A 19149-nucleotide genomic window follows, 5' to 3' on the forward strand; every position below is an offset into this window, starting at 1 on the left:
CTTCTCTTCCAACCCCTTGGGAGCCCTATCAGGGCCAGAATGGCCATAGAGCACACACCTGCCACACCTAGTGGCCTTCTTGCATTAGCTTTGTTAGGTATCCCTTCATCTACCGCTTAATTCTGCTCAGCACCTATGCATGGTGCTAATTTCCTCACATGGCTACTAAGAGACTATGGCTATGCTGGCCGGTCTTCTTCAACCTGATTCTGGCATGGAAGGACCTAGGCTGTACTGTGTCATGACTTGGCCTTCCCTTGGACACCTAACTCTCTTGGAACCCCATTCTGACGCTGCATAGAAGCCAGTCCCCACCTTTGATATTTGCACAACCTACCCATTCTTCATGCTTCATCTACTTTCCCTCAGTCTGCTGAACTGTCCCTAGTTGAAGTGGGGAAATCAGAGCTCAACAGTGCTCTGCTCCTGTTCTCAGCTCCTTTTGCCCTGCCCTCACAGGCAAATATCAGTCAATACCAGCAAATGCCAATTAATACCAAGGGAACTAGACTAGCTAACTACCCGCATCAGCAGACAGATGACCCAAGCCCATACTAAATGGGGCCTAGTATCACAGCCTGAGCAGAGGCACCCGCACCTTGGCAATGACAGTCATGAAGTCCCTAAATGTCTTTAGCTGGGCTCCAGCCAGGGACCTGTGGGCAGCCAGCTCCACTCTCAGCAGGTAGTGAAGTCCTGACTCCAGGTCTGCAGTGTACAGCTTGGCCCTGAGAGGAACAAGGAAGAGTTAGGAAGGATACGTGCTGCCTTCTGTACAAGGCCCCTCTTGTTTCTACCACCATCCCGGATAGGAGGCAGACTGAGGAAGTAGCCTCTCTGCTGCATCCAATCCCATTCATACTTGCCTGTCAAATTCTTTCCAAACCACAACCTCTGAATTTTCTTCTTTGTCGGACTTTTCAGGGAAGGAAAGTGACCTTTTCCTCACATCTGGCAAGGATTTTAAGTAAGAGGAGAAAAACGATCGTAGAGGCTTTGCACTGTGAAAGGAAGGAGGGGATGCTTTTATGGATGTCCTCTGAGATCATGTAGCCTCTCACACACAATTCACCCTGTGCACACACTGACAGAAGTAGTGAAGGACACTCACCTTAGCTCGGCCTCAGGAGCTACCCTGCCATCTGAGATGAGAAGACAGAATACCAAGTCCAGAGAATCATGGACATAGCTACAGTAAGTACCACAGCTCATCCACAATTGCTGGGACAGTAAGATGCTTGTAAAGCCATCTGAGCATCTGCCAAAACTAATTTCATCCCAGCTATGATTCCACCCTCCATACAGCTGAAGGTGTATGGAGGACTAACTGAGACTTTGGGAAGGCTCTCCTGCAGTTTAGAACCTCTGCTAACTTTCACATCTATTTTGCTTTCTAAAGCTTTACTCAAGGTCACTTTATTGACCTGGTGCCTGGTGGCCATGCCCATCTCTCAGTCTAGACAGGGCTTGCCTGCCACAACAGACACAACCAAAAGCCCAGACCTAGCACAGGAGGGGTTGATGGGCACTTGAGGTTTGTGCAGAAACCCATGGAAACAACAAGAGGCAATGACCACTCCAGATCCTGGAGCTTGGAACATGATCACAACAGGTCAGGGAAGGTGGTCAGACATATGGCTTCCTTGCATTTTGAACTCATCTGTTACGTGGATTCTGAGGCTTTATCCAGTATACCCATGAAGCATGAGTTTCCACAGACCTTAGTGAATGTATCTATACAATTATACAAACTAGTACTTACACATTAACCAGTCCATGAGACCCATTTGGGTAAATCAAGTAACAGGAAGGAACTGAAGAAATTCCAAGTGTCCCCAGAAATGCTTTGTCCCTATCCAGTGCTCGGCTCACCACGATGTTGTCATATGGAATCAAATCTAAGATCACCTGCAGAACAAGAAGTCATGTTACCTTCATGCTTTTCTTGGAAAACATCCCAGAGTGTGTATACTCACTAATTCACAGGCCACCCTTCACCTAACCTGTGCTGAACTGTTCAGAGACTAGCACTGTCCACCTGTACCACACAACATGGTAAACCTTGCTCTACTTGCAAACAGCTGGGTGGTGTGACATGCAGTTGCATCCCTCTGCAATCAAAAGCAGCCTGTGTACCTTAATTTTTGCTGACTTTTAAGCAGCTCACAAGTCACATGCCCATTCTCATTTAGCAACTTTCTAGAATATCAAAAGTAACATTTGTTGTTTGTGAGTATGCATTCATGTGTGTTCAGGTACATGTGTGTATGTAGATGCATGTGGAGGTTAGAGGACAACCTATGGTGTCATTACTCAGGTACCATCCATTTTGTTTAATTAGCCTGGAGCTTACCAAGAAGGCAGGCTGGCTGGTCAGCAAACCCCAGAGATACACCTACTCTGTCTACTGCTCACTAAAATTACAAGTGTGTCAATGGGGATGGAATCCTAACGCTTGCAAGGTAAGCATTCTATGCGCTGAAGCATTAAGTAACCCAGCCCCAAAAGTAACAATCTGTTACTAAACTTTTCCTTTCTGAACCAGTTTGTTGGCTATAGAATCTACATGAATTGAGTAAGCACCTTCACCACTCATCAGCTACAACCCTGTTTTCCCAACACACTGGCTATTGTGTGTTCATATTTCTGGGTTAACTGGCAACTCAACATCATTTCAGCTCTGACTCAGAAGGTTTGGGGTGGTTCCTGCAAGTGACTTGTACCCGTTGGGCTTGCTTACACTGAAGGAGCTGTAGTGGGTCTTAGTGACAGAGAAACCATGGCTATGATATCCCAGTGTCTAAAAAAAACCCTCATGCATTTATCACATGGCAAGTGGAGTCTGTTGTTCTCTGCTGCTCTTAGATGTCTATCAAGACAATTACTTCCAGGGATGAAGAACAGACTACATGTGAGGTGGATTTCAGTGAGTGGTTCAAGCTGATCTTAAACCCAGAGATGTGCCACTTGAGTGCTGGGATTAAAGGTGTGTGACACTACATTGGCCACAATGGTTCTCCTTGATACTGACTCTTAGGGCACTCTTGGTTACATGTCCTACTCAGAGGGCCAGGCCTTACTGACCCCAAGGGCTTGATAGATATGCTGGTACTGTGGAGAGAGGATGACTGGCAAGAAAATGGGCCTTCTGTTGTCTTTTCAGGGACAAAGTCCTGTTTTTGGTTTATAAGTGTACAGCCTGGAAGTCCTGGCATGCAGTGCCTCTGGACAGTAGGGAAAGGAGTTGAGCATAAATGAGTTCTGGGTTCTACTGCTTCTCAGTCCTTTGACTGAGAATCCTGCCAATAATGACAAAAGGATAAGATACATCATGGAAACCAAAAGAGAGGGAGTGAGGTCCCAGAGGGCAGCCAGGCACATGTGGTTAACTGTAGCCTGCCTGATACCTTCCATCGAGGGTCCATCAAGGGCAGTGTTATTTCCTCCTTCCTGAGCTACCCAGATAACCTGCAGAACTGTACTAAAGCATCAGGGTCAGTGCTGAATTCCCATGTGGGCCAAGAGGCTTCCGTCTTGTCATTAAGGGACCCTGACATTAGCAACTAGGTCTCTGGCCCCTTGGTTTGATACTTGTTCAACACTGAAAGCTTCTGAACTACCCACTTGACACCAACCTTTCATAAAAGAAACAAGGTCCTACAGACTCCTGAATGTGGTAACATAGAACACAGGAGATCTATAATAATACTGATTGAAGATATAGCTGTGGCTGGACCCTCAAAGCAGTCCTGTCAATCTAGCATTTTCTGCTATATATAAGTCAGTGACTTAGGATCTCTGTAACTAACAATAGCTCAAGGCTCACTGATTGCTGCCATTAATGTACTAACAACAGTCTATCCCAGCCACACTAGCTGCAGCCCCAGAGCACATAAGACACAGTACCTCTCGTCCAACATAAGAACCATTGCTTTCAAACACAACAGCATGGTATTGGCCACTATGGCTGTCCATGAGGGAAAGGATGTCACTGGGCCTGTCAGGAGAAAGCAAAACCCTCAATGCTCTCCATGATAGCAAGCTGTCACAGCATGCCAGTACCTCGGTCACTGTACACACTGAGATTTTTAAAAACCATGCCCAATATGCACCATGCAACTTGGGGAAAGGGATGAACCAGGGCTTCCCATTTGCTGAACTCTACCACCATGATACTCTAGACCCCAGAGGCCACCTTTCAATGGAGCTACTCACTGAACAGGGTCCAGGGGTGGGCACGCAGGAGGCCGAGTGCCCTCCGTATGGTTCTGCAGGAAGTCAATCATCGTCTGCCTGACTGTCCGAAGCTCTCTGTCAGGTCCTACAAAAGCAAATTGTATGGCTGTGGCTGCAGGTATATGTACCTAACCAGCTCCCAAGCCCAGAGCCCAAGGATAGTGAAGGCAGCAGCACCATTCACAAAACCCTAGGTGCACAGCTGCTCACTGACAGGTGTAGTGTGGTCAGCGCAGATGCATACAGTAGGAGAGCACACAGCTGAGAACAAGTGATAGGGTACTAGATACATGGCAAAGGGACAAATCTCATGCACACTGCACACAGTGGTGAGAGGTGGCTAGGTGCACAAACCAACTCCACATACATTGCTAACACTGGCAGAAGCCAGAAATGTCAGGTGTCTCCTTAGGGGGACAAGCCTGTGAAACAGTCATCTGGTCTTCACTAGGGTATTAAACACCTGGCCAGCCTCACACATTAAAATGTATGAGCAGAGCCCTGTATTTGCATATAATCCACTAGATACTTTTTCAATAAAAGTTTGCTACCACATGAAGGTGAGAAAGGGACCTGCAGGTAACAGGGGGTAGGGCTGGAAAGGTGCAGGGTGAGAATGACCAGAATGGAGGAAATACATGTATGAAATAGCCAAAGGACAAGCTTAATAAAAATTACAATAACAAATTTACTACCACATTTCCCAAGAAGGGCAAAGCACAAAATAAAGAATTTTCTGTGGCTGGAAATATGGCTTAAAGGATGTATGTTCTTCCAGAGGACCAAATTCAGTTCCTACAACCTATGTCAGATGGTTCACAACCTCCCGTAATTCCAGTTCCAGGGGAGTCTGACACCTCTGGTCTCCAAGGACAGCCAGCCAGGTGTTTGTACACACACACACACACACACACCACACACACACACATAAAATTAAAAAAAAAAAAAATCTTAGTTGGGCAGTGGTGATTCATGCCTTTAATCCCAGTACTTGGGAGGCAGAGGCAGGTGGGTCTCTGTGAGTTTGAGGCCAGCCTGGTCTAAAGGGTTAGTTCCAGGACAGCCAGGGCTACACAGAGAAACCCTTACTTGAAAAACAACAAAACAAAACAAATCTTATTCCCACAATGTGGGGGTGACTTGCTTTTTCTTTCTGACCTTCAAACAGGCTTTATTTGTACAAGCAAGATATCACCACACCACACAAAGTTTGAATTTTTTTTTAATAGGAAGTCAGGCAGCACCAGAGCAAATATGCTCACTGAAGGGAGGAGGCCTTGGGTCCATCTGCAGAGACCATATCCAGTTTCCCAGGTTGAATGAGTCAGTGTATGGGGTTAGAATAGAATGCTGTGTGTCCTTACCTTTAAAATTTTCTCCAGTTGTAAACTCCTTTGTAAATGCTTTAAAATACTGAAGGAAAAACACACACACAAAATAAGAAACAGCCTGGATGAGTTGTACATATGTTTAATACTTAAACAAGATGACCACTGTCTCAACCAGGAACTCTGGTCAAGTCCCTCCCAAAGTAACACTGACTAGACAAGACATGTTCCATGCCTCCAAGGACACCAGTGTTCCTGCAAATGTGTGGGACATTGTGCTACTGGGTTTTATTATGTCACTTCTAGTCCAACAGGACTAGACAACTCACTAGGGTGGGATCCTTACAAAGGTGGTGTCCCTTGAAGAGCATTTGAGGGCACTGGTTCCAAGCAAAGAGGGGCTACCCAAAGCTTCTGAGAAGACAAGAGCTTCTGACCAGACCTGCCCCACCAGAAGCACATCGATACAGTTGAGGATAAGTAGTGTTCCCAACCAAGCCCAAAAGGAGACCAGTGCTGAGACACACAGGGGACTCCCTGGGACCAAGTGGGGGAAGCAGAAGCACTCAGGAGGAAAGTGGACAGATATATGACAGTCCCATAAGAATAAAGATACAGATGTGCTTGTCACCAGGAAAACAGGGAACACATGCACTTTGCCCTGTACCGTGGGCAGATTTGTCATGTTGTGGGAGGGGCTGGCCCCAGTGGGTCCCTTGGCCTTCCCAGCCAGGGAAACGTGTGTGTGTGTGTGTGTGTGTGTGTGTGTGTGTGTGTGTGTGTGTGCGTGCGCGTGCGTGTGCATGTGTGTGTGGAGGGCCCTCACAGCAATATTGGTCCATGAAATAAAAGTCAGGAGATATCCCAGTACTCAGCAGAAAGGGCCCTCACATTCAATGAGGCATTACTGCACAGTCAAACCCAATGAGCCACAGCAGTGCCCAGCATCATGGGCACATTTTAGTAAAGTCATTTGAAGTATTAGAAAGAAGGCCCAGACATTTACACAGAACACTGTTTAATAGAGGGTATGAAGTTAAAAGCCAAGTAAAAGAGGGACACATGTGACATTATCAGCTCAAGGCTAGAGAACAAGCAACAGGGGCCTGTGAATTCCCTGGGGTTGGTACCACACTGGGAAGCCAGGTGGTCACAGGGTGGCAAAGCTCAATCAATGGACGGGTGGGAAAACACAGGGGACACCACTATGCTGGGTCCTGTCTCTGACAGTGCACAGTACTAGCAGGTCAGAAGTGGAGGCTGGGGTCACAGGCTCTTCAGAAATTATCTCTAAGTTGGGCAGTGGGGGCTCACACCTTTAATCTTAGCACTTGGGAGGCTGAAGCAGGTAGGTCTCTGAGTTCAAGGCTAGCCTAGTCTACAAAGTGAGTTCCAGGAGGGCTACACAGAGAGAAATCCTGTCTCAAAAAAAAAAAAGAAAGAAAGAAAGAAAGAACAGAAAAAGGATTAGGAGGAAGAAGAAAGAAGAGGAGGAGGAAAAGGAGGAAAAGGAAGAAGAGGGTGACACATGGTTTTGGAGATGCCTGTGAGTGTAAGACATTCAAAGGCAAGCACATGGCCACACATTCATGCACATACTAAGCAGTGGGCCTTCCGCAGGGTCGCAGGTAGTATCTCTGCCCTCTAGTGGAAGAAACATCTACAAGTTTGTAGGCAGGGCCAGCTGCAGCCTAGGTTGTGCTGGGGGAGCCACTTTCAACACCGCTGGTGCCTTCTGCCAGTAAGAGGAGACCAAGCAGCATAATACCCCGCGAAGATAGGCAGCCAACAGGCTTTTGTGTGAGCAGGGACTTCATACAGCACCTGGTTCTTGATCAACCTTCTGTGACTCAAGATGAGGAACAAAGGCTGGGTATGCAAATTCCCACAAAGTTTTCAGACTTCAAGCCAGAAATGATAACCTAGGAGTTACTAGTTCTGCCTAAAAAGCCCCTTCTGGAAAAGGCAGGACTGGAGCAGAGGACAAGGTTTTTGGGGGCTCACCCTGAAGGTGGGGTAGAAGTGGATGTCATATGTGCGGCACACGTCCTGGTTCTTTTCTTCTGCACAGTCCAGAGCAGCAACACGGATGGCAGCAGCCCAGTCTACAAGGCAAGAATGGAACCTTGAGCAGAGTTGCCGGCACCAAGCCATACCATCCAAGACAGCATCTGCATGAGCGCCAGCTGCCCCAGTGAAATCCCTGTGCTCCTCCCTTAAGTTGTTCATGAGCTCTGTGCTGAGCTGGGAAAGCAGAGTAACATTTCAACCAAAGCTAGTGGTGTCTTCCACTACTGTTTCTCAGTAGAAAACAGATTTTTGCTGAATTTTCAAATCAGCAGCTTGCTATGCAGCAAGCATCTCCTATTACAAGACAGCTGATGGGTGGAAGTGCAGCAACCTGAAGCATTGTCTGCAAAGATACCAAGTAGAGCATGCAGTGATCAGACAGACCTGGTGGGCCCAGCAACCATTTTCCAAGTCAGGCCAGTGGTCTGCACTGGTAGCACCCTGCCCCCCCCCCCAACTCCATCTCACCCTCAGCTACCCAGGGATGCATGTGCAATTGTTGCAGAACATGAACACTTTTAGATCTCCTTTCCAACAAATGCACACAACACACACACATACATGTACACACACAACCAGAAAAAGTCTAACACTTTGTTTTGGTGTCAGTAATTACCAGCTCTTATGAAAGGTATTAGCCAAATCCCTACCCAGTTCTATAACTCAGGAAGCAACCTCAGATCCAAAACATCAGTCATAAATCTTCCTGTGTTTTTTAGTCCAACACACTGCCATGTCCACAGAAAATGACTTAGGCTCCTAATGCCATTAGGCAACTAGTTGGAACAGCTCCTCCCACCCTGCTCACATCTGACACTTTTCCTAGACCTCCTGTTAAATGGGTATAGGTAGAGTCTTGCTGGGATTAGTTTTAAGAAGTGAAGTGTAAACCAGGTGCAGCTTTAATCCCAGCACTCTAAAGGCACAGGTAAGTAAACCTCCAAGTTTGAGGCTAGCCTAGTCTACAGAGAAAGTTCCAGGACAGCTAGGGCTACAGAGGAAACCTGCCTCAAAATAAACAAACAAAAAAGTGAAGTGTGCTTCTGCAGGAGTAGAAGGGGGGAACTTGGCCCTGCCCTCATCATTATAATAGATACACATTAGGTCAGGGCTCTTCTCTGCCTTGCCCTCTGGTCACTAGCATCAGGTGCACCTTTAGGAAACTGCAGGAGGTCTTTCTAAGAGAGGTGTACCCTTTCTCCAGGGTATTAAAATTACACCATTATGCATACTTCCAAGCATCTGGTCCTGCAGGGATCCTATCTAGGCCCAGGCCCAAGAAGTGCTAGGCTTGCCTGGTGGGCTGCGCATGATCAGCAGCACAGCATAGCTCACAGGCGTACAGTATAGGTAGGGAAACAGGCATGAGAGACAGACGAGCCCCCTGGGCAACTCTGTATATGCTCTATCTGGAAGCCGCTTGATTTCTGGGCAGGAGTGCATACAGGAGGTTACTGGTGATCAGTGTGTTTTGTATTGCTAGTGTTATTCTGTCTTCACCAGCAACCTAGCTAAAAGTCATGTGAAACCATTCCTGTAAGGACAACTAATGTTCAAAAAACCTCAGAGACTATGCATGGGGATCCCTGGACTGAAGGGGCAGTGTCAGAGGACACTTACCAACACCAGGTGCCAGAGTTCAGTGACTGATATTAGGAGTAAGAAACAAGAATAGGTCATTCACAGATAGTAACCAAATACTGTTGGCTATGAAAAGCCAGCTCTGACCCAGGGCCACTTTAAAAGCACAGAAGTAAACTCCAGTATTTCTGAATCAAAGTCATAGCTTCCTGGAGTCTCAGATGGCACAGAACTGAGGAAGAACAGTTAATACTCCATCCAGTTAGGGGCAGATGGCACAGAAGGCACTCCGAGGCTCAAGGTGCTTCAAGGGCAAATTCACGCCCTGCATCTGGCACAGCTGCTCGGTCCTGCCACCCTAATTTGTCTCACAGACCCAACCAATTCACTCTGCTCACTGGGTGTTTCCACCCACAATTTCCTTCCATGTTCTAGAAAAGCACCTTCTGCCTGAAAAGAGTGTAACAGAGAAAACCTCCAAGAGTAAAATGCAGGAACTAGTCTCCCAGTTAGCTGAAATAGCAAACCCACCCAGAACTGGGATGAATGCATCTAGGTTTGCTGGTGGGGTCTGGTTCCATTTTTGTTTTTCAGACTTTTCTTAAGCATGCATACTCAGGAGAACTGAGTGTAGAGGCCGGGCGCTCAGGGCCAGAGTACATCCCCAGGCTGATCCTGGTACTATGGCAGCTGCTTGCTGATACTGGGCACTAGTTTTGTGCTTCTCAGATTCTGGAATCTGAAGCAGAAGGCCACTCCAACACAAGGCATGGGAAAAGAGGGTTCCCCAATGTTGTGGGAGACAGTGCTCAGCAAGACAAACCAGAGCCAGCTTTGTAGTTTGTCGGTTTATTTGTTTTGTTTGCTTATGTCTGAGATAGGCTCTGGCTATGAAACCCAGGCTGGTCTTGAACTTGAAATGCTCCTGCCTCAGCCTCCTGAGTACTAAGATCATAGTCTGGCTGGTTATGGCTCTCTTAATATCCCTGAATATGGCCCAGCACTAGAGACCGAACAGATAAGTCCTCCAGAAATGAATTGACATCTGGAAGACTGAAGACACTGAGAGCCTAGTCTATTAGGAATGCAGAGTAGTGCTCAACGACAACCCTAGCCTGCACCTCCATCAGAGCGGGGCCTCAACACTGATCACAGATTTCACCATGTTCACAGTAGAGCACTGTCCCCAAATACACGAGCAACCTCCTGGCCCTGCAATGTAATCAGCACAGAACACTGCAAAGATTCTTTGATCCACACTGTCCCACCCCAGTGTCTGTGAAATGTCACAGCTCCTACTTTGTACATGAGGACACTGAACTCTAAGTACCCACAAATGAGGGAGGGAGAGGGAACCCCAGAACCAACTGTCCTGACAAGGATACCAACAGAGACAAGGAAGGAGAACATATCGGGGAGCTGATGTTTCTGTGTGCTAATTTACCACCTAGGCTCTGGGAAGTAACAAGGTGCAGTGAGACACGCTATCGAGATGGAAGGAGACTCTTAGCTCAGCTGTGCTCCTGAGAACAAGTTTGTACGACCTCATGTAAACAGAAGCAGGAGCTCACAAAGGGCCTCAACAGAACTCTGTGGCTTCAAATCACAATCTTCACAGGTCCCTATAATCACATGGCACTCCTTCAGATCTCTTATCCTGGGCCTGGACCGGGACCCCACTCTGCTTCTTTGGCTGGGTTCTTGCCTATCTCCCTCCAGGTCTCTGGGGGGGTTACCACTTACAACATCCACCATACTCACTCAGGTGCATGAAGGTGAAGGTGAGGACTGTGAGCTGCACAGCAGTCATCAGCCAGTGAGAGCTGGAAACTGTCCCAGGGTGACAACGTGGTTAGGCCACGGGTAGCAAGGCCCTTTCTAGGGCCACAGAGAAAGGTCTTCTTAATCCATAAGCATCTGTAGAACACTTACTAATGACATTTTTAAAAAATCAACAATGCCCCCTGACCTCAGAGATTCAGAAGAGCAGGCCCAGGAATGCAAATTCGGCCAGACACTGAATGTGCATCACAGATGAGGGCCGGGAGGGGCAATAGGAAGAACTACCTCACTACAATGCCCACTTTGGCCTCTCTGGCCTGGCCCACCCTGAGCCCTGTCTCCATGATGATTGCAGTTGGCTGTCTTAGCATCTCTCCAGAAATGTCCTGTCTTCCTCCTTAGCTTCAAGTGTCTCATATAGGTACAATGGAGACACCACTGGCTCTTACCTTCAGCCTCACAGCAATAATTTCCGTCATATGGGGTCAGCTGCCTTCATTTCACAGGTGGACCCTGCCCTCTGACCTCATATGGAGCAACTGTTGACTTGAAAAGGAGAAAGCCCTGGGTTGCCCACACTGTCCCAGCACTCTGATGTCTCATGAACACTGAGAAGGAGCAATGAGCACAGAGCTTACCTCCTTCAGACACATTTGGTAACATTTGCCAGTGATGGAAACCCTTAACTTTGTAGCATCAAAGCATAATTTCCAAAGAATTAAAAGCAGATTCTCAAGCCAGGTGTGGTAGTGCATACTTGTAATCCCAGCACTGGGAGGCAGAGGCAGGAGAATCTCTGAGGCCAGCCTGGTCTACAGAGCGAGTTCCAGAATAGCCAGGGCTATACAGAGAAATCCTGTCTCAAAGAAACAAACAAAAAAGCAAATTCTCACTGAGGAACCCATGTCACCATGTTAAAATTTTTCTTCAGCAGATCACTGAGGGTACTGGTAAGATGGTGAGGTGGCAGAGGAACACTGGAGGGTCAAACCACAAGACCACTAGGGACAGTGCATGGCTAGGACAAAGCAGTCTTGGTGCTGACCACACCATCTTACTGACTGGGTAAACTGTGAAGTTTACATAACCCAAACCCCCCTAGGTTACCAGTTCCTGTGAACTTAAGTCCTAGTATGAGATGGAAAGGATCCAAGGCCCACAGTGACTGAGGATGAAAGCAGACAGAAGGCGGAAGCTGGCCAGACTGGGAACATGACCATACTCTGGGCTCAAAATCAATGGGTCATGAAGTCTCTTTGTAACAATCAGTCCTTACAGTTGCCTTAGGGTAAGCACTGGCCCAAATCTATCTATGTGGTTGGTTGGGTGAGGTGGTGCACACCACACCTGGAATCCCAGCATCAAAAAGCAGAGATTGCAACTTTGAAGACAAGATTGAGCTTCACAGCAAGACTTTGTCTCAAACAAATCATCCCTCCCTCTATCATGGAAAAAGAGCAAAGGACCCTCCCTCACAGGCCTGAAAAGGCCTGCAAAGCCCCCAAGCTGACCTTAGAAGGTCTTACTTTCTTCTGCTTCCTCACCACCAACCAGGCCCTTGGCTGTGAGGGAAATGACCCTACTGCTCTCTATCCAGAAAGGGTATGGGGTATGGAGTTACTTTGCTTTTCCCAGAGTCCCAGTTTTCCTGGCTTTTACCAGACACTTCTCAGAAGACTGCTCTGCCGTGTAAAACCATTCTTTGGTTTCTTGTCATTTAGGAGTAAGACACTGATTATCAGGTCATGACCCTTGAACTCTTGTTTGTTTGTTTTGTTTGTTTTGCTGTTTGAGACAGGGTTTCTCTGTGTAGCTTTGGAGTCTATCCTGGCACTCAATCTGTAGACCAGGCTGGCCTCGAATTCACAGAGATCCACCTGCCTCTGCCTCCTGAGTGCTGGGATTAAAAGCCTGCACCACCAACATCTGGCTCCTTGAACTCTTTTAACGTTCTCTGGGCATGGGGTCTTGCCTGCCTGAGTTCTCTGCTCTTGCTGTGGCCAGTCACAGGGACAACTCCTAAGAGAGCAACACCAGGCTCTCCCAATTGCCATTCCAGCACCGGTAGGTTAGCCCTACAGTTACCCTCTCCCCTACTACACGTCCCTCTAAGGAACAGGGACCTGCCTGCTTTGCTCACTGCTCCCCTCAACCTAGCAGAACTGGAGGTGTGAGAGTTAACTCAGAGCCCACACTGCCAGCTACCAACTGCTAATGCTGAGAGCAGTCCAGCTTTACCCTTACACAGCACCACTGCCCTGTTGTGAGCCGATAAGGATAAAGTGTCCCTTAACACAGGACATCCAGGGAAAAGGGCATATGTGCTGGCATCTCATGAGGTGAAAACCAGCTGGGCCTATGCACTTTGAGAAAGTGGCAACAGACGGCGTTGACAGTTAGGAACTGAGAGGCCTGAAGCCTGAGGCTGGCAGATGGACAGTATTCACAGCAAACAAAAGGCACAGCATCTACTTTACCAAAAATGGCATTCAGAACCCTGAAAAGGATGGCTTTGGGGTGTGTGCCTCATTCAGCAGTGCCTGCCTTGCCTATCCAGGACAACATATAAAAAAAAAAAAAAAAAAAACTGAATGCAAAATGCTTGTTTGCACCAGCCAGGCTGTCCCTCCACTCTGGGGCAACAGAATCCCCACTGGAGGGCAGAGGTTATGAGGGAAGGGTGACCAAACTACGAGTGACTTCTGCCTTGTACTCAGCTTATCTATTTTAGTACTATAGGCTTAGAAATATCTGTAAAATAATTACAATACACAGTAGACCAAATTATTTCAAATTTGTCAAGTGATTCTATTGCTGAATGAAGATATTCAGCTTTTCCCACTACTTGCTGTATCTCAATGGAGAAGCGGAGGAAATCCTGCTTTGCGGCCAAGCATCATTGGTTCTAGAAAATGATTACAAGTGAATTAGCCTCCAGGCTCCAATACAAGGCAGGACTGTTCTAGCTCTCTTATGGCTTCTTCACCCTTGCAAAATGTTGGGCAACCATGTCTCCAAGCCCACATTCCAGACACCCAGAACCTTCTCTCTGAGGGTACTCCTTCTCCTGGTATAACAAAGGTCTTGAGGGAGTCCAAGCTCCAAGTGTGGGACATGGATCTGGGTAGACAGGAAACCCATTTCCACCAGTGCAGCCCAGCAAATAACACCCCCCCCCCCATCACCCAGTGCCAGTGTGGGAACCAGGCACTCTGCCCCAGCCTCACTGTGAGTGGCTGGGGCCTCAAGGTTTTTCATTCTCAGCACTGGTTTATTTAGTCTTGATAAGCTGAAAAACAATATGTCCCTAAGCATTTAAGGGTGTGCTGGGGTGAGGTTAACAAGATGGTAAAGCACATGCTGGAGAGACAATAAAGGAATTGCTGTGATGACTGGGCCCACTCTACTGCCTGGCACCTGAGTTGCAGTGGTGACAGTCCTCTGGGTGGATGGCTAGCCTTGTTAAGTAAAACAACCCACTTGGCTATTTGAAACGCACAAGCAGCTAAGGTCCCTAACATGCTAACTGCAGCTACATTGGAGAGGCATACTCTCTGGACAGCTAACGACTAGCTCTGGTTAATGGTAAAGTGACCAGATGGCTGTGACATACACCTAAGAGTGGTTGCCCTCTGCAGCTTCCAGAACTCTAGGCCCTGCCACACACCTCAGCAATTATTATCCCCAGTCTCTCTCTCTACTCGTTCTCAGTAAATGGATAACAGGCACCCTCTAAATATTAAGCAGTCATCTTTAAGAGCCTTGTCCTAAGCAAGCAGAAGACACCAGACACCATGGGAATGAGGAAAATAAAGGCTTAGCCACTGCTGGCAGCAGTAACAGAGCACTCAGTCCTCTCCCTGTGGATGGTACACTCTGTGCCTATCTATCTGTCCAACACCTCCCACTCTCAATTCCCAATGTCCTCTATAGGGACACAGGAAGTATGCTGATGGGGCTCTAGAATCACCTGTGCTGGACTTTAGCCCTGGCCTGTCATCTGTGTACCATCACCTGCATTATAGACTACCTCCTGGCCAGAAAGCTCTAGACTCATCCTAGATGCTGAAGTGATGACCTGCCAGGTCTCCTGTTCCTCTTTAAGTCCTTCACCAAGAATTTCAGGGCAAACAACAGATCTGCCCTGCTCTCGGAGGTGTTCTAACGGGGAGAGAAGAGCCCGAGATCACAGAGAGCTCAGGGACAGGGGCTCATCCTTCAGGGCTCTCCTGGCCTTCAGTGCCCGGGAAAGTAAGCACGGGTGTCAACTGACAACCCAGATTGAGCTAAACACAATAGCTTGGGATAAATGATTTCAACAGAGCAGGTTTTGTTCTGGGAAATAATTAAGATGGCATAGGCCTAAGCCAGGGCTATATAAATACTAGAATGACCTTTGGATCCACTGAACAATAGACCTTTTGTTAATCCATCTCTCATAAGGAAAAACACTATTTCCCCCTAAAAGTCAGTGAAAAGCCAAAGAAACACCACCATAAGTTTTTGAGGAAGTGAAAAGTGTCCTGAACCAAAGAGGGGAAGCCCTCCCTCTATAGACCAGCTGTTCACTCCAATTAGACAAGTTGAGGGGCAAGAAGGCAGGCATAGGCCACCTTCTAGCTCTAATTCCCACTCATGGCAACAAACCAGTCCAACAGGAGACTGGGGTGGGAGCTGGGGTGGGGGCAGAAAGAGATACCTGGGGAGAACCCAATACAAGACCTGCATGTCTAACTCAGGCAACTGATTACACCTGTGTGGGTAAGGACCCTCTCTCCTGATGGATGACCAAATGAAGGCCAAGGCAGAGCATCTAGTGCTTCCTATATTCTGCACAGAATTCCATAAGACAAGGGACAGAAGAGGTCCTGAGCTCAATATCTCAATATCCCAGAAGGACAGGGGTGAGAGCCATAACCTTCCTAAGGAAGTTGGAACTGGCAGACATCGCAAGCGATAACATCTCTTATGCAGGTATCTAGCAGTTAGGCAGGATCCCTTACAAGTGATCAAGCATCTTTGGAGCGTGTGCTGACAGGATGTTGGGACCCACCCTGAACCCTAGGCTGGGACCAATAACATGGGTGTCTACCAAATCCCGAGGTGACTTGCTTCACACGAGAACATACTCTGAGGGCCCTGACTCGGGCAGCCTCGCCCTCAGCATCCTTGCTCTCACCAGCTCCTGCCAGTCAGTTCTTTCGCTTTCACCATTCAGTCTCTTCTTGGCAGCCAGCCACTCTTTAAAGGTAACTTCACCTCATTAAGTCAACCACAGCATCAGCGATGGACTTTTACTGTGGACTTTCAGAACGGTCCTTCCTTTCAAGTTCCAGAACAATTTCAGCCCTATCTATTGTTGATTTGGTTACAGAAGAACCCCCCTGATGTGGCTTACAGTGTTTACAATTCAGTTATTAGATTGAAAGCCAGAACCCATGTAAACAAAAAGGCTGCCAACAAGTCTTGCCAGGGTAACCTGCAAGTCCACTGACAAGTATCAAGAACTAAAACGTCAGGGCTGGAGAGATGGCTCAGTGGCCAAGAACATTGGCTACTCTTCTGGAGGACCCAGGGTCAACTTCCAGCACCCACATGGCATCTTAAACTGTCCATAACTCCAATTCCTGATGACATATAGACAAGCAAAACACCAATCAATAAATACATTAAGAACTGAAACGTCCTCTCTACTACTGAGTGGCTTAAAACATAAAGCAAAATAAAAACAAAACCTCTACATAAACTCAGTCTTTTCAATTGCTGGTCTCAGTTTTGGCTAGTGCTTGTTAAGGACTTAAGAAAACCTAAGATGGCCTAGAGACTAAAAGCACATACTGCTTTTAGGGGATTGGGATTTGATTCCCAGCACCTACATCCTACAGCTCCAGCTTCAGGTGATCTGACACCTCTGGCCTCTATGGAAAACTGCACACACCTGTACATACATAATTCAAAAGAAAATAAATATTAGGAAGAAAGAAAAAGGAAACTTAAGACCCAAGAGAACATTCCATTAGTTCGACATAAAAGCCTGGCACTCAAAAAGCAGAGGTCAGTGGATTCAATGGATTCAAGGCCAGCCTGAGCTACAGTATGAAGCGCTCTTTTCAAAGAAAAAAAAAGTGTTCCAGCAATGAGGAAATAGAAGGTTAACATTTTAAAATAGTCATTTGCAATTGTGTACTTGGAAAAAGGTGTATTTGCAAATCTGTTTAAGAAAAACACAGCAGTGTTCAACACCAGACCTAAAGCCAAAGGTGCTGGAAGAAGAGCAACAATTTGTCTTCTTGCCCTGTGAGATCTGTAATTAGAGGTTAGTTCAACAGTAGTAAGCTGGTGAAGCCAAACCTCAGCCAGTGCTGGGAAAGCTACTGCACAGCCACTTAAATCTCATTTACAGGAGCTGCTGGAAGAATGTCTGAAGTCTGCAAAGGTGAGTAACAGCACTAAGAAAGGAAAGATTTCTCAAAAGCTATGGCTAGTGAATGAGGAGCCCAGCAAGAAAATGCTTTGTAAACTTTCTGCAGAACAGTCCCCAGTGTCTGGGTTTCTAAGTTTCTCGGCTCAAAGCCCACCATATGGTCGGCTACCTAGCAAACCAGGTTGGGGCTTGACAGGAATGGAGACCTTCCGGAGTGGAGATGGTAGGCTCTGAAATGCCACTGCTGGGGATGGGGAAGGTCAAGGCTGGTCAGGGAGTGAGTGGCCAGGATAAGAGGCTGGGGGCAGGATGAAGTCGGTGTTCTGAGAGCTGACGACCTCTGGAAAGCCATCCGCCCCTGCTGTGGCTTCGACCCACACAGATGTCGCGCGGGAGGAACGTCGGCCGGCGCGCAGGACTCTCACCTCGCACGTCCGCCGCCAGCGCTCGCCAGGTGGGCGCGTAGCCGATGCAGTGGCCGCACCACGACGAATGGAACTGCACTAGCCACGCGGCCGAGCTGTTGCTCGTGGCCGAGCGCACGCTGCCGCTGTCCAGCAACCACACGGCGTCCTGGCCCTCGCGGTACAGCCGCGCCGCGCCGCCCTCCCGGGGCCCCGCCACCGCCACCAGCAGCAGGAGCAGCCGCGCGGCCCGAAGAGAGGGCGGCCACCGCGCTTCAGCTCCGGGACCGCGCGCCACAGCCCAGGCCGCCGCCATGTTGGGAGTGCCGGCGGCGCGCCGACCTTTCACCCTGGCAACCGCCGTCACGTGCTTGCGCGCGCCGGCCCCTCCCTGTGTCATCTCAAGCACCACCCCCTCGTCCTTCTCGTCCCGCCCCCGCGATTTGGCCCCGCCCCGAGCCCTGGTCATTCCAGGCCGAACCCTGCTTGCTCTTTTTGCCCCGCCCCCGTATACTGGCCCCGCCCCAGAGCACAGGCCCCCGCCTCATTCCCTAGGCCTGCCCCGCCCCCACACGTCTAGCCCCGCCCCTGTTGGCCCTGCCCCAATCTTAGCTCGCTCCGAACCACAAGCACTTCATACCCAGCAGACCGGACCGCATCGCGAGGTCTGGGCCTTGGTAGCCAGATTAGCATGGGAAATAGCCCATGCCAAGTTGAATGTGAAGTTGAGTAAACACTACGCCTGGAGTTTCAGTTTGAAATGCCAATTTAATAGGGCATAATTAGGCTCAGAAACTATTCTCTGTGTACCTGAAATGCATATGTAACATGCATCCTGTGATTTTACCTGTCGACTTCATATGTCCACGATAATCACCTTTACCTTTTTATAGCCTGGAGAATATGGGAGAGCCAGCAACAGGGCAGAGTCAGACAGTTGCCTGCTAAGAGTGAAGTAGACCTGACTCTTCTTTTTTTTAGACAAGGTTCTAAGGCTGGCATGGAACTGGATATATAGCTGACTCTGACCTTGAACTCCTTTTCCTCCTGCCTCCCTAGTCCTAGGATTACACACGTGCACCACGCCTGGCTTCTCCAATCACATACTCTACTTTCCTGTGCTAGTTCTTATTCTGTGCCAAACACTGGAGAGAACATATAATTCAACCCAAGCCCTGGTGCCCAGGGTTGTGTAGAGCAAGTGGTGGGAGCGGTTGTGCATTATAAAAGCATGGCAGCATCTCTTGGAAAGGTACTCAGTTGAGTATAGGATTGAGAGGAACATGTACAAAGTTCCTGAGGTGAATGAATGCTGACGAGCCCT

General features: G+C 48.2%; 1 protein-coding gene across 1 annotated transcript in view; it reads right to left on the reverse strand.

Moving 5' to 3' along the window:
• The window catches only part of Qsox2 (quiescin sulfhydryl oxidase 2), a 28834-nt gene extending 10515 nt beyond the window's left edge, over window positions 1-18319 (reverse strand). The window contains exons 1-8 of the mRNA XM_051184882.1: window positions 17847-18319; window positions 7569-7669; window positions 5601-5649; window positions 4216-4321; window positions 3907-3997; window positions 1763-1908; window positions 867-1001; window positions 599-728 (exon numbers count right to left, since the gene is read on the reverse strand). Of these exons, the coding sequence (XP_051040839.1) occupies window positions 599-728; window positions 867-1001; window positions 1763-1908; window positions 3907-3997; window positions 4216-4321; window positions 5601-5649; window positions 7569-7669; window positions 17847-18294 (1206 nt within the window). The 5' untranslated portion in view covers window positions 18295-18319. The remainder of the gene's footprint in view (window positions 1-598; window positions 729-866; window positions 1002-1762; window positions 1909-3906; window positions 3998-4215; window positions 4322-5600; window positions 5650-7568; window positions 7670-17846) is intronic.
• Window positions 18320-19149: the final 830 nt, after the last annotated feature.

The sequence above is a fragment of the Phodopus roborovskii genome, unplaced genomic scaffold, assembly GCF_943737965.1.
Source record: "Phodopus roborovskii unplaced genomic scaffold, PHOROB, whole genome shotgun sequence".
NCBI lineage: Eukaryota > Metazoa > Chordata > Mammalia > Rodentia > Cricetidae > Phodopus > Phodopus roborovskii.